The sequence below is a fragment of the Rhinopithecus roxellana genome, chromosome 13 (assembly GCF_007565055.1).
Source record: "Rhinopithecus roxellana isolate Shanxi Qingling chromosome 13, ASM756505v1, whole genome shotgun sequence".
In the NCBI taxonomy this organism is placed as follows: domain Eukaryota; kingdom Metazoa; phylum Chordata; class Mammalia; order Primates; family Cercopithecidae; genus Rhinopithecus; species Rhinopithecus roxellana.
Genome location: NC_044561.1, coordinates 57,756,666 through 57,771,815, shown reverse-complemented (window position 1 = coordinate 57,771,815; position 15,150 = coordinate 57,756,666). Strand labels below are relative to the sequence as shown.

General features: G+C 47.3%; 1 protein-coding gene across 1 annotated transcript; it reads right to left on the bottom strand.

The window, feature by feature from the left end:
* Positions 1–7,625: 7,625 nt before the first annotated feature.
* Positions 7,626–15,150, bottom strand: LOC104667423 (glutathione S-transferase theta-4-like). Its single transcript, XM_010369839.2, has 5 exons — positions 15,039–15,150; positions 13,527–13,614; positions 10,935–11,085; positions 9,210–9,386; positions 7,626–7,823 (listed from the first exon to the last, which is right to left on the bottom strand). Exons 1-5 carry the CDS (start codon positions 15,148–15,150, stop codon positions 7,626–7,628), a joined length of 726 nt encoding a protein of 241 aa, XP_010368141.2.

The window sequence follows — 15,150 nt, the reverse complement described above, 5'->3', positions numbered from 1 at the left end:
CAGTGGTGCAAACTTAGCTTACTGCAGCCTCGACCTGGGCTCAAACAATCCTTCTGCCTCAGCCTCCTGTGTAGCTCAGACCACCAGAGCATGTCACCATGCTCGGCTGATTTTTTGACTTTGTAGAAATGGGGTTGCACTTTGTTTCCCAGGGTGGCCTCAAATTCCTGGGCTCAAGTGTGATTCTCCCACCTCAGCCTCCCAAAGTGCTGGGATTACAAAGATGTGATCCACCGACCCTGGCCTCTCTCACATTCTTGACATTTAAAGTTACTGTCATTGACAAGGAACATGGTTACACTCAAATTTACTCAAGAAAAGAACTCTTTTCTCCATTAAAGAGATATGTGGCCTAGCTGCTTCCTACTCTAGTTGAGGTCTTCTTTTTCCTTTTTCTTCTTCTTCTCTCTTGTTTTTTAGAGACGAGGTCCTGCTATGTTGCCCAGGCTGGTCTCACAGTTCTAGCCTCAAGAGACCCTCCTGCCTTGTCCTCCCAAAGTGTTGGGATTACGGGTGTGAGCCACTCTGTCCAGCCTCAAACTGTGGTCATTAGATCAGCAGCAGCAGCAGCGTTGCCTGGGAGCTTGTTAGAAATATACTACCAGGCTCCCACCCCTAAACCCAGACCTACTGAATCAGACAGAGTCTGTATTTTCATAAGATCCTCAGGCGATCCAAATGCGCCTTAAACCTGGAGGAGCTTTGATCCAGAACCTGGGCTGGAGGCCACGGGGGGCCACCCTGTTCCTCATAGACTGCAAGGCACGTTTTTTCCCTTGGCTCTTCTCTCTGTCCCAATGTCTCCTTCTCTCTGTGTCTGACCCTGAGGACCCTATGACATCTTCTCAGGGGAGTTTCCACTGCCAAAGGGCTGATTCTCTTTTTTTTTTTTTGAGACGGAGTTTTGCTCTTTGTTGCCCAGGCTGTAGTGCAGTGGCATGATCTCAGCTCACCACAACCTCTGCCTCCCGGGTTCAAGCGATTCTCCTGCCTCACCCTCCCGAGTAGCTGGGATTACAGGCATGCACCACCACACCTGGCTAATTTTTTGTATTTTTGGTAGAGACAGGGTTTCTCCATATTGGTCAGGCTGGTCTCGAACTCCTGAATTCAGATGATCTGCCCACCTCAGCCTCCCAAAGTGCTGGGATTACAGGCATGAGCCACTGTGCCCAACTGCCAGAGGCCTGATTCCCTAGAATCTGATGGGCTCTTCTAGACACCAATCTCTACCTGGGCTCTTGTTGAAGAAGCCAATCAGCTCGTCGGTTGGAGCTCACGTCATATAAAACATGGCTGCCTTCCAAGCCCCATGTGTGGACAATGAGATAGGGACAAGTAGGCATATCACGTTCTGATACCTGGGCCCACGTCTGTCCTCAGGCCCCCAGGATATACTTTTATGGGGAGTATTCCTCCCTTCCCCCAATATGGTCACTCATAATTTTACACTCAACAGTCAAACAGAAGTGGAAGCTACAGGGTTTCATGAAAACAATAGGCTAGGCTGTGGGGCTGAGTAAAAGGCACTGGACTGTGGTAGGTCTTACTCCAAGATGGCTGAATGGAAGGGCTTTTAGCTCTCTTTGTTTTTGTTTTGTATCTTGAGACAAAATGTTCAATTTCTACACTTCAGAATAAAAAGAGCCATACTTTATGTTTCATATTTTTTGTATGCTTCCTTCCATACTCTTTTGAACAATGCAATCATATTTTCATTATAAAGTATAGTTCACATACCATAATGTCCACTCTTTCAAAATATACTTTAAAATTCAATTGGTTTAAAGTCAATTCAGTGGTTTTTAGTATATTAACAAAGTTTTGTCACCATCACAATGATCTAATTCTAGATCATTTTCATCACCCCAAAGAGAAACTCTGTACCCATTAAACAGTCACTCCCCATTTCCCTCTTCTCCTAGCCCCTGGTAAACATTCATCTACTTTCTACCTCTGTGGGCAGGAAGTATTTGCCTCTTCTGGACATTTCACTCAAATGGAATAATGAAATATGTCACCTATTATGACTGGCTTCTTTCATTTAGCATAATGTTGTCAAGATTCATCCATGTTGTAGCATATCACAGTACTTCATCCCTTCTTATGGCTGAATTATATTCTATTTTATGTATACACCACGTTCTGTTTATCCATTCATCAGTTGATGGACTTTTGCATTGATTCTACTTTTCAGCTATTGTGAAAATTGCTGTGATGAACGTTCATGTGCAAGTTTTTGTCTGGACGTATGTCTTCAGTCGTCTTGGGTATATACCTAGGAATGTAGTTGCTGGATAATGTAACTCTATGTTGGCCGGGCACAGTGGCGCATGCTTGTAATCCCAGCACTTTGGGAGGCTAAGCTGGGTGGATCACCTGAGGTCAGGAGTTCGAGACCAGCCTGGCCAACATTATGAAACCCCATCTCTACTAAAAATGCAAAAGCTAGCTGGGCATGGTGGTGCCTGCCTATAATCCCAGCTACTCAGGGGGCTGAGGCAGGAGAATTGCTTGAATCCAGGAGATGGAGGTTGCAGTGAGCCAAGATGGCACCGCTGCACTTTAGCCTGGGCGACAGAGCAAGAATCTGTCTCAAAAAAAAAAAAAAAAAAAAAAAAAAAAGAAACAAGAAACCAAACTCATATATATAATGTAATATATACGTAATATATTATATATACATTATATATATGTTTAACTTTTGGAGGAACCGCAAGCTGTTTTCCCAAGTGGCTATACATTTTACATTCTCAGCAGCAGCACACAAGGGTTCCAATTTCTTCACACATCCTCAACAATACTTTTAATCTGTCTTTTCTGTTATACCCCTCGTAGAGTGTGTGAAGTGGTATCTCATTGTGGTTTGATTGGCAATGTCTTGATTACAGTAGCTTTGAAGTAAGTTTTGAAATTGGGAAGCATGAGTCCTACAACTTTTTCTTTTTCAAAACTATTTTGGAGATTCTGAGTCACTTTAATTTCCACATGAATATTAGGGCCAATTTGTCAGTTTGTACAAACAAGCCAAATGGAATTTTAATGCAGATTGTGTTGAATTTGACATCTTAACATTACTATGCCTTCCAATCATGAACATGGGATGTCCTGCCATTTATTAAGGTCTTCTTTAAGTTTCCCCCCAACTTTTAAATTATGAAAACATTTAAAATCCAGAAAATGAAGGGACTAGTACAACAGCACTAATATATGCAACCCCAGTTTCAACTTACTGTTTTTTGAACGTAAGATACCAACATCATGACACCCCACCTAAGGACTTTTTAGCAAAACATTCTAATTTTTTACTTCTCTACTGGGATTATTGTTTGTCTTCCTCCACAATAACATGAACACTAAAGGTAGAAATTTTTGCCTATTTTGTTCACTACTGATTCATCTGCACCAAAAACACTGCCTGTGGTGGGTACTTTTCTAGTTTTAGGAAGGAGAAGACAAGATACAGGTCCTGACTCTGGTTCTGCCTCTCATTCATATGCTGCTCTGAAGATTCCTTCCCCTTGAAGAACTTGTTTTCTCATCTACTAAATGGGGATAATACTAGCACTCATCAGGGTGGTTGTGAGGATTAAACAGGGTACGAGATGTAAAATTGCATGCTATCAGGTAGTTTTATGTTCCCATCTAGCTCCATGAGGGAGAGGATTTGCTCTAGTCCGTCCCTCTGGGCTCTAGGCTTCTAATGGGCAGACAGCTTCCTTCATGAGATTTGGAACTGCAGAGCCTGGCATAGTCCCTCAAGACAAGCTTTTTGACTTGAACTGCTGATGGTCTTCCATGCACAATTCAACAGAAACCCAGCAGCATACACTTCCTTGTATGCACTTGCCCCTCTTTTTACAATTATTACACATTCATTGCTACCTAATCATCCCTTATACTTGTGTTTTACTTTATCCAATCATTCAACAGTTTTCAATAGAACTACCAAGAGGAGAGATTTTTCAACTTCATTAGACCCTGAGTTTCTATTTTTAACATTTCTTCCATGGATTGTTGAATGTTTCCAATGATTGATCCACCTTCCCTTGGCCTTATCTGCATTCCAGATTTGGTTGCATGTCCATCTCTATGTTGCCAGACTTGCCTCACAGACCCAGCTTGAACACAAGATGGGTGCTTGCTGAGGAGCAGGACTCATTCTGTTGAACCTGCATGTTTTCTCAGGTCAGATTGCTTGGTGGTGTTTCTTTAATTTCTTTCAACAGCACATTATAGTTTGCTGTGTTCAAGTGTTGCTTTTCTTTGGTTAAACTTATTCTAAGTATTTTATTCTTTTTGATGCTATTGTAAATGGAAATGTTGTTTTAATTTTTTGATCCTTTATTGCAAATGTGTACTATTGATTTTTGTATATTAATCTTGTATCCTGCAACCTTGCTGAACTTGCTTATTAGCTCTAATGGTTTTTAAGCAAGTTCCTATAATGTCATCTGTGACTAAAGATAGTTTTACTTCTTTCTTTCTGATCTGGATGCTTTTTCTTCCTTTTTTTTTTTTTTTTTTTTTTTTTTTTTTTTTTGCCTAATTCCCCTAATAAGTAGAGGTGGTGTGAATGAACATTTTTGTCCTGTTTCTGATCTTAGAGGGGAAACACTCGATCTTTCACAATGAATGAGGTATGGTGTTAGTTATAGGTTTTTCATAGATGCTCTTTATCAGGTTGAGGAAGTTCCTTTCTAGTCTTCATCTGCTGAGTAATTTTATCATAAAAGGATGTTAGATTTTGTCAAATGCCTTCTCTGCATTAGGATGATCATGTGACTTTCTATTAGCATGGTATGCTACATTGATTGATTTTTGTACATTGAACCACATTTATATTCCTGGGATAAATCCTACCTGGTCAAGGTGTATAATCCTTTTAATATGCTGCTGAATTTGATTTGCTAATATTTTGCTGAGGATTTTTACATCTATATTTATAAGGATATTGCTTTGTAACTTTATTTTCTTATAATGTCTTTTTCTGTCTTTGGTATCAGAGTAATTCTGGCTTCATAGAACGAGTTGAAAAATGTTTCTTCCTGTTCTATTTTTTGGAAGAGTTTGTGAAGGCTTTGTGTTAGTTCTTCAAGCTTTTGGTTGAATTCATCAGTGAAGCCATCTGGTCCTGGGCTTTTCTTTTTAGGAATTTTAAAAAATTAATATTTAATCTTTTTATTTGTTACAGTCCTATTAAAATTGTATCTTTCTTTCTAAATCAGTTTCAGTAGATTTTATGTCGCTAAAATTTTCTCATTTCATCAAGGTTATCTCATTTGTTCACATACAATTACTCATAGTATTTCTTTATAAATCTTTGTACTTCTCTAATACCAGTAGTGATGTGTCCATTTTCTTTCTTCCTGGTGTCTGTTTTTTTTTTTTTTTTTTCATTTTTTGCGATTAGGTTTTCCTGTGTTACCCAGGCTGGAGTACAGTGGTGCAGTCATAGCTCAATGTAACTTTGAATTCCTGGCTAAAGTGATCCTCCCACCTCAGTCACCGAATTAGCTAGGACTGCAGGCATGCACCAACACACTCAGCTAATTTTTCTTTCTTTCTTATTTATTTATTTTTGAGACGGAGTTTCGCTCTTGTCACCCAGGGTGGAGTGCAGTGGTGTGATCTCGGCTCACTGCAACCTCTGATTCTCCGGTTCAAGTGATTCTCCTGCCTCAGCCTCCCGAGTAGCAGGGATTACAGGTGCCCGCCACCATGCCCAGCTCATTTTTTATTTTTAGTAGAGACAGGGGTTTCACCATGTTGGCCAGGCTGGTTTCAAACTCCTGACATCAGGTGATTCGCCCTCCTCGCCCTCCCAAAATGCCGGAATTACAGGCATGAACCACTGGGCCTTGCCTCCCAGCTAATTAAAAAAATACATCTTTTTGTAGAAACAAGTTTCACTATGTTGCCCAGGCTAGTCTCAATCTCCTGGCCTCAAGTGATCCTGCTGCCTCAGCCTCCCAAAGTGCTGGGATTACAGGTGTGAGCCATTGTACCCATCTTCCACTTTCTTGGTGAATAATTTGAGTCTTATTTTTTCACTTAGCTGTTCTAACTAAAGGTTTGCCAATTTTTGTTGATTTTTTCAAAGCTGCTACCTACATTTTTTTTTTTTTTTGAGACGGAGTCTCGCTCTGTTGCCCAGGCTGGAGTGCAGTGGCGCGATCTCCACTGACTGCAAGCTCCGCCTCCCGGGTCTCCTGCCTCAGCCTCCTGAGTAGCTGGGACTATAGGCGCCCGCCACCTTGCCCGGCTAGTTTTTTGTATTTTTTAGTAGACACGGTTTCACCGTGTTAGCCAGGATGGTCTCGATCTCCTGACCTCGTGATCCGCCCGACTCGGCCTCCCAAAGTGCTGGGATTACAGGCTTGAGCCACCACGCCCAGCCCAAGATACTTTTTAATTTCTCTTGTGATTTCATTTCCCACTGGTTGTTTAAGAGTGTGCTGTTTAATTTCTATGTGCTTGTGAATTTTCCAGTTTTCCTTCTGTTCTTGATTTTTAACTTTATTCCACTGTGTCCAGAGAACATACTTTGCATGATTTCAGTCTTCTTAAATTTGAGACTTAGGACCAATTATATGCTCTATACTGGAAAATATTCCATATGCTCTTTAAAAGAATGCTTATTCTGCTCTTGTCAGGTGGAATGTTCTGTTCATGTCTAGTGTGCACAATTGGGGTTTATAGTGCTTTTCAAGTCCTCTATTTCTTTGATGGTCTTCTGTAGTTTTTCTATCCATTACTGAAAGTGGGGGCCAGGCACAGTGGCTCACACCCCTAATCCCAACACTTTGGGAGGCTGAGGCGGGCAATTTGCCTGAGCTCAGGAGTTTGAGAAAAATACAAAAAAAAAAAAAAAAAAAAAAAAAAAATTAGTTGGGTGTGGTGGTGTGTGCCTGTAATCGCAGCTACTCGGGAGGCAGGACGATCACCTGAACCTGGGAGGTAGAGATTGCAGTGAGCCCAGATTGTGCCACTGCACTCCAGCCTGAGTGACAGAAAAAAAATACAAAAAAAAAAAAAGAGAAAGAAAGTGGAGTATTGAAGTCACCAACTATTATTATTGACAATGTAACCATATTAAACCCTTTACTTCTTTTTTTTTTTTTTTTTTTGACACGGAGTCTTGCTCTGCCGCCCAGGCTGGAGTGCAGTGGCCGACTCTCAGCTCACTGCAAGCTCCGCCTCCCGGGTTCACGCCATTCTCCTGTCTCAGCCTCCCGAGTAGCTGGGACTATAGGCGCCTGCCTCGTCGCCCGGCTAGTTTTTTGTATTTTTTAGTAGAGACGGGGTTTTCACCGTATTAGCCAGGATGGTCTCGATCTCCTGACCTCATGATCCGCCCGTCTCGGCCTCCCAAAGTGCTGGGATTACAGGCTTGAGCCACCGCGCCCGGCCTAAACCCTTTACTTTTAAAATTCTTTTTGGAAACTGGAAGGATCTATAACTACCACCCACTCCCACATCAGACCCTGTGCATATGCCAACTATCTGTTGCTCAGCAGCTGTGATGGTTGTTCCAGCTCTTTATTAGGCAAAGAAGAGGTTTCTTTTTTAGCATTTCCTTTAAGGAAGGTGGCTCAGATTGTTGAGCCAGCCAGGCCTTAGGATCACAAGTACTTCTCCCGAAACTCACAGATTTTCTGTGTGACCATTGGATCCAATGTTGAAAAGTCCCAGTCGGCCAACTGCATTAGTCGATCATGGGCCTCCTTAAAGAGGCCAGAACCAATATTCAGCTCCACCCGCATGCGCCACTCAGCTAGCTTGGAGCTGCTGAGGAAGACATTATAGTTGGCTGCCATGGGCTGTGGATAGACAAAGAGGAAGATCTGGTCAGCCTGGGGACCAGCCCCACCTGAGTCCTCTCCCACAGCCTCAGGCCCCTGCCTCCAACATCTGCCTCTGCAAAGAAATAGGCTGCTGACCCCCAAGGCCTGAGCAAGGGGTCACAGACTATGTAATAGATGTACATGGGGATGGAGGATCCGGAATCCCCCAGGGTCTCTGGTCACTGGTCTTCTTGCTCTAAGCTTTCTGGACCATGCTGAGAGGGCTCCCGGCCCAGGCAGCTCCCACTTCTCCAGCCTGCGACCTCCCATGAATTCTGCCTTCTTCCAAGGAAACCCCTTATCCCAGGGGTGTATATGTGCATGAGGGAGAGAACTCAGGTTTTTTTCCCCATGTTTAGCCTCCCACTATGATCAGGCTCAGGGGCTAGAATGGGAGACCTGGCAAGCAGCCTACCCTGCAGTTTGGCTGGCTCACTAAGACAGTCTACCTCGGAATTTGGCTGGCTCACTAAGACAGTCTACCCTGGACTTTGGCCTTGCACCCAAGGTCTTTGGGAAGCCCAAGAAGGGGTGGGTGGTGGGTGAAATGTAAGGGGTGGGGGCAAAGCATATGTCTGAGCCCTCGGGGCAGGCCAGAATGAGTTTTCCTGGTGCTGGTCTGCACTGCAAACAGGCCAAAGAGACTAATTTTCATATCAGCCAGAGATCTCTGGGATAAGGAAAGGAACACTGCATTTCCTGGCCAAGCCACCAGGATCCCAGGTGCCTCCTCCTGGGCATAGCTCTGGCTGATATGAAAATTAGTCTCTTCGGTCAGTGTGCAGTGCCTTAGCTGGTGTGCAGGATGGCCAGTTTAGACCCTGGCCAGTGTCTTGAGAGGCAGAACTGGTCACCCTCCCCTGCATGGAGAGGCCACATAAATGCCCCACACTCAGGTGTGCCTCCAAATGCACAGTGGATGCCCCTCAGACCCAGCCAGGAGAACTGTCCTCCATAGCTGTCTGTCTGGAGCTCTGGGAATGAGGCAGGGCCAGAAGGAACCCCAGGGGCCAGTGAACATTTCCTGGAGAGTCCAGCAAGAGGAGGCAGTATCTGGGATGCTGGTGGATTGACCAGGAAATGCAGTGTTCTTCTCTATCCCAGGCTCACCCTCCAGCTCCTCCCACACCGAAGAATCTTTGTCAAATGTGGAGAACTGTGATCCTCCCTGATTGATAACATTCTGTGCTTCCTGTTGCCCCCAGATTGAGTTCAGGCCCCCAGACCTGGCTCCCACAACCCCTATGGCAACTCTACCTGCCTTTCCCGCCTCTCCAGCCTATCCTCAAGTGATGGCCCCACTGATCACAGAGGATTCCCACCTCTGCCCAAGGTCTAACCCTCCTCCACCCCATCCCACACCTGCATCATCTCCACCACGGCCACCAAGTCAGCCAGTGAGATTTGGTCCCCGGTGAGGAACATCTTATCCTGCAGAAAATACGCCTCAAAGAGCCGCAGGCTGTTCTTCACCTCTTCCACTGCATGTTCCATCTTCTCAGCTGAAACTTCCTCGCCTGTTATCTTTGGAATCAGCAACTGGCCAGGGTTGGGAAGAGGAGGGAAGAGGAGGCTGCACTCCAGGGCCACCTGCTCTGCCAGGTCTCTGTACTCTTGTCTGCTGGATAGATACTGGACAGTTCCCAGGACATAAAGTAGTTTCACCTCTTTTAGCAGTTCTGATTGGTGGAAGTTGCTGGGAACCATGTGTTCACAAGGATTTGGGGAGCTCAGCAGGTATAAGTCCTGTGACTGATTAGTGATGCCTGTCACAGGCATAGAATTCGATGTAGAGACACATGTATTGGTTATTTGTCATCTTCAAATTTTCTTTTTTCTTTTTTTTTGTTTTGTTTTTGAGACGGAGTCTCACTCTGTTGCCCATACTGAAGTGCAGTGGCGGGATCTCAGCTCACCACAACCTCCACCTGCTGGTTACAAGAGATTCTCCTACCTCAGCCTCTGGAGTAGCGGGGATTACAGGCACGTGCCACCATGCCCGGGTAACTTTTTTTTTTTTTTTTTTTTTGAGACGGAGTCTTGCTCTGTCGCCTGGGCTGGAGTGCAGTGGCCGGATCTCAGCTCACTGCAAGCTCCGCCTCCCAGGTTTACGCCATTCTCCTGCCTCAGCCTCCTGTGTAGCTGGGACTACAGGTGCCCGCCACCTCTCCCAGCTAGTTTTTTGTATTTTTTAGTAGAGACGGGGTTTCACCATGTTATTCAGGATGGTCTCGATCTCCTGACCTCGTGATCCACCCGTCTCGGCCTCCCAAAGTGCTGGGATTACAGACTTGAGCCACCGCGCCCGGCCAACTTTTGTATTTTTAGTAGAGATGGGGTTTCACCATGTTGGCCAGGCTGTTCTCGAAGTCCCAACCTTGTGATCCGCCCGCCTTGGCCTCCCAAAGTGCTGAGATTACAGGCATGAGCCACTGCGCCTGGCCATCTTCAAATTTTCTATGAGCTTTTTTTTTTTTTTTTTTTTGAGATGGAGTCTCACTTTGTCACACAGGTTGGAGTGCAGCGGCATGATCTCAGCTCACTGCAACCTCCACTTGCCTGGTTTAAGCGATTCTCCTGCCTCAGCCTCCTGAGTAGCTAGGATTACAGGTGCCCACCACCACACTTGCTAATTTTTTTTTGTATTTTTGGTAGAGACAGTGTTTCACAATGTTGGACAGGTAGGTCTTGAACTCCTGACCTCAAGTGATCCACCTGCCTTGGCCTCCCAAAGTATTGGGATTACAGGCGTGAGCACAACACCTGGCCTTCTGTGGGCCTTTCGATGCTGAGATTCTCTAGTTCAGAATGAAATGCCTCGAATGCTGTCCTGGGTGAGTCATATCAGCCCCTCCTGTATGCCCTTCCCTCACCCTAATAAGACTCTTTCATGCGCATTGTTTCAGTCCACACTCCTGACAGCTCCGTAAGGCAGGCAGGAGAAGGAGCTGAGGAAATGAGGCCGAGAGAGGGAGGGAGACTTACTTACTAGAGTTCACCGGCAATCAGCAGGACCAGAACTGGCCTCCAGCCTCCCTGACTCCCTTGTGCCCTTGTCCCCCAGGCCCCGGAAGTGCTCCTGCTCACCTTGAGCCAGACTATCTTCTTCATGGGCAGCTGAAAGGCCGCGTGTTGCCAAGCCATGAACTCATCCACACTGGCACGTACGTGCAGGTCTGGCGGGTACCAGTGTGATGGAGCGCTGTACTTGCGGCACAGGTAGTAGAGGATGGCCACACTGCAAAAAGGGCTGGTCAGGGGCACTGCCCTTGCCTTCCTGAGTGCCAATACATCAACCACCCCAATATGCCCTGGGCCCAACTGCTGGGGCTTCCAGAGCAAGGAGAAGCCCAAATGGCCCTGGGAAAGCCTTCACCAGAGCTGTCTGTCTGACAGTCAGTAAGGGCAGGGAAGGAGCCCTGCAGGGTGAGTAGGAGTTGGGGGCTGGTGGTATAACAAAGAGTAGGCCAGCAAGGGGAACAACACGTGTCATATCAGGATGCTGAGGCGGGTGGATCGCTTAAGTCCAAGAATCTGAGGCTGCAGCGAGCCAAGATCACACCACTGCACTCCAGCTTGGGTGAAAGAGCAAGATCCTTTTTCAAAACAGAAACAGGCCAGGCACGATGGCTCACACATGTGATCCTGGCACTCTGGGAGGCCAAGGGCAGGCAGATCCCTTGAGGTCAGGAGTTGGAGACCAGCCTGGCCAACATGGTGAAACCCTGTCTCTACTAAAATGAAAATACAAAAATTAGCTGGGTGTGGTGACACACACCTGTAATCCCAGCTACTTGGGAGGCTGAGGCACGGGAGTCACTTGAACCTGGGAGGCAGAGGTTGTAGTGAGCCAAGATTGTGCCACTGCACTCCAGTCTGGGCCACAAAGCAAGACTCTGTCTCAAAAAACCAACGAAGAAAAACACGTGCTGAAATACCAGGGTAAGGGCAGCAAGGTGAATCTGAAGAATGGAGAGTAGGTGGGTGCCACTGGAAGGAGGGTGGGGGTGGTTGGGGAGTGGTGAGGCAGCAAGAGACACTGTGGAGGCCACAGAGGGTAGCCCCAGGAGATGCAAGGAGGTTATGGACTTAATCCGTAAGATTAGGTGTTATATAAGCCGGGGCATGACAGGATCCATCTCTCTGGTGCTGGATGGAGGGTGAGCCCGAGGGGGCAGAATGGACAACAGGGGCCAGCAAGTATTGGGAAGGTTGTGGTGTCTGGGAATGGTGGAGGCCATGGGGACAGAGGGAAGGCGACGGAGGGGAGATATGCTTCGGAGGGGTGTCCTAGGCCTTGCTGATTGATGGCTGGTGTGGGAACCTCCACAGGACAAGGGTTCCTTTATTATCATCAATAGCAACCTTGCCAAGGTAAAAAGGTCAGGGTATGGAGAGAGCTGTTCATTAGAGAGTGGCGGGAGAGATAGCAACCGGCTACAAGATTCAGAACTTGTTTGGATCCTGATCCAAACAAACTGCCAAGAAAATATTTAGGAGATAATCAGAGAGTTTTGAACAGGAGCCAGACATTAGATGAAATCCAGGAATTATTGTTAATTTTGTGAGGTATCTTAATGGTAATGTAGTGATCCTACCCTCTCTCCTAGCCCAGGCTGGAGTGCAGTGGCGCAGTCAGAGTTCACTGCAGTCATGAACTCCTGGCCTCAAGCGATCCTCCCGTGTCAGCCTCTCAAAGTGCTGGGATTATAGGCGTAAGCCACCATGCCCAGCCTGTTGCCTTTTTTTTTTTTTTTTTTTTTAAAGAACTCTTGGCCGGGTGCGGTGGCTCAAGCCTGTAATCCCAGCACTTTGGGAGGCCGAGACGGGCGGATCACGAGGTCAGGAGATCGAGACCATCCTGGCTAACATGGTGAAACCCCGTCTCTACTAAAAGTACAAAAAACTAGCCGGGCGAGGTGGCAGGCGCCTGTAGTCCCAGCTACTCAGGAGGCTGAGGCAGGAGAATGGCGTGAACCCGGGAGGTGGAGCTTGCAGTGAGCCGAGATTGCGCCACTGTACTCCAGTCTCGGCGACAGAGCGAGACTCCGCCTCAAAAAAAAAAAAAAAAAAAAAAGAACTCTTATCTCTGAGAGGTATGTTCCTAAACATTTGATTGATTTATTTACTTACTTATTTTTATTTTTGAGATGGGGTCTCGCCCTGTTGCCCAGGCTGAAGTGCAGTGGCTCAATCTTGGCTCACTGCAACCTCTGTCTCCCAGGTTCAAGCAATCTTTCCACCTCAGCCTCCTGAGCAGCTGGGACTACAGGTGTGGGCCACCACGCTGGTGAATTTTTATATTTGTTGTAGAGATGGGGGTTTTGGCATGTTGTTCAGGCTAGGCTGGTCTTGAACTCCTGAGCTCCGGCCATCCACCCGCTTCAGTCTCCCAAAGTGCTGGGATTACAGGTGTGAGCTGGCCCCTAAACATTTATGACTGGAATGATGGGGTATCTGGAAAGCAGGGGAACAGAAATGATGTAAAATGGACCCCAAGTTGGCAACAGTCGGAGCTGGACAATGGGTTTGTGGGGTTCCTCATGCCCCTCATTAGTTAGTATTCAGTCTCCTTTAGTGTATGTGTGAGGTTTTCCATGGTGAAATAGATAAATGCTTGCACCGTGTCTCCCAGGAGGAGCAGAGACAGATGGTGCAAGGGCCCTGGGGAAGACTTACCTTTCAGTTAAGATAAATTTCCCATCTTTGAGGCTGGGCAGCTTCCTGAGGGGGTTGATGTCAATGTATTCTTTGCTGTGGTGGTGACCTGGGAGGGGCAGGGAAGGTCTGAGGCTGTGGGACTCCAGGGGAGAGAGTACTGAGACTCCCAGAGACACAAATGCTTCCCTCTCTATTTTCTCAAGAAGAGGGAACTGAGGCCCAGAGGGACATCGCGTCTCACCCCAGGTCACAGGGCAAGGCAGTTGCAGAACCGGACTGGGATCAGAACTGCTGGCTCCCAGCCTACTCTACTCTAGGTTTGGTGACTCCCGTGCCTCCTACCTGTGTCCAAGGACCAGGACGACCCTTTGGCCCAGAAGCTGGAGGCCTCCCCCTCCAGCTTCCCCCAGCTTGGGGGAGGCCTCCAGTTTTGGGCCCACCCCCAAAGCTGGATCTGAAGCCACAGCCGTTGAATCACCCGAAGCCCTGAGGGACGGAGTCCCATCCTCACTCCCATCGCCCTCACTCCTCTGTCCCCTCTTTAAGGAAGCCAGGCCCAGCACACAGCTGGACATCCAAAGGGAAGCCTCTCAGACACAATCGGGGTCATCTGTACAGGGAACCTGATGCGGGGGCAGGAATTGAAACTCTTCCTGGACCAGCTACTTCCCGTTGGGGGTTCCACTTACACCCCATTAATTTCCAAAGCTTTCCTGTCTCTTCCTCTGTGTTCTAGAGGCTTCTGCTTTTGCAGGTTGAGGTTTTGGAGCCCCTCTGTGCTCAGGATGGAGTTGGAGCCCACCCATCTGACCCTCACTCGGGGTCAGTGGAGCCCTGAGCCGTTCTGAACACTGGGGAAGACGGGTGTAGACAGACTGCTCTTCTGCCCCCTTTGCCAACGTGGCGGGCAGGTGCTGAGTTCACAAGGTCCTAGACTCCCACAAGGAAGCCAGGGTGCCTAGTGGGAGCCCAGGGAGTCCCACATGCTCTTCTTTCCCCCTTCTCCTCAAAAAGCCTGTTCATCTCCGGCGTGGGGACTGTCATTAGTGGGGAATGACTAAGGTAGGCTAGACAGGGATGCAGCCTACAAGGCCCCTGGCATCTTTTCTTTCCCTGGGGACCTCTGGGGTGATTCCCTTGTCTCTGTCTCTGCTCCTCAGAAACGCCCCTACCAGGTTAGGCGTGGTGGCTTATGCCTGTAATCCCAGCATTTTGGAGGCTGAGGTGGGCAGATCACTTGAGGTTCAGATTTTGAGACCAGCCTGGTCCACATGGTGAAACCCCTGTTAAAAATACAAAAAATTAGCTGGGTGTGTTGGCGAGCACCTCTAATCCCAACTACTTGGGAGGCTAAGGCAGGAGACACACCTGAACCCAGTGGAGGTTGCAGTGAGCAGAGATGGTGCCACTGCACTGCAGCCTGGGCAACAGAGCGAAACTCCATCAAAAAACAAGAAAAAAAGAAAAACCCCAATGTGTGTGCCCTGCCTCCCCCACGACCAGGCCTGCCGGGTAGCAGTGGGAACTGACCTTTCAGCAGATCCACAAACTGAAAGTTGAACCGGATGTCATGCTTCTTCGAGAAGATGTAGACGGCACGGCAGGGTGCTGACAGCAGGTCCATGTAGAGCTCCAGGGCCAT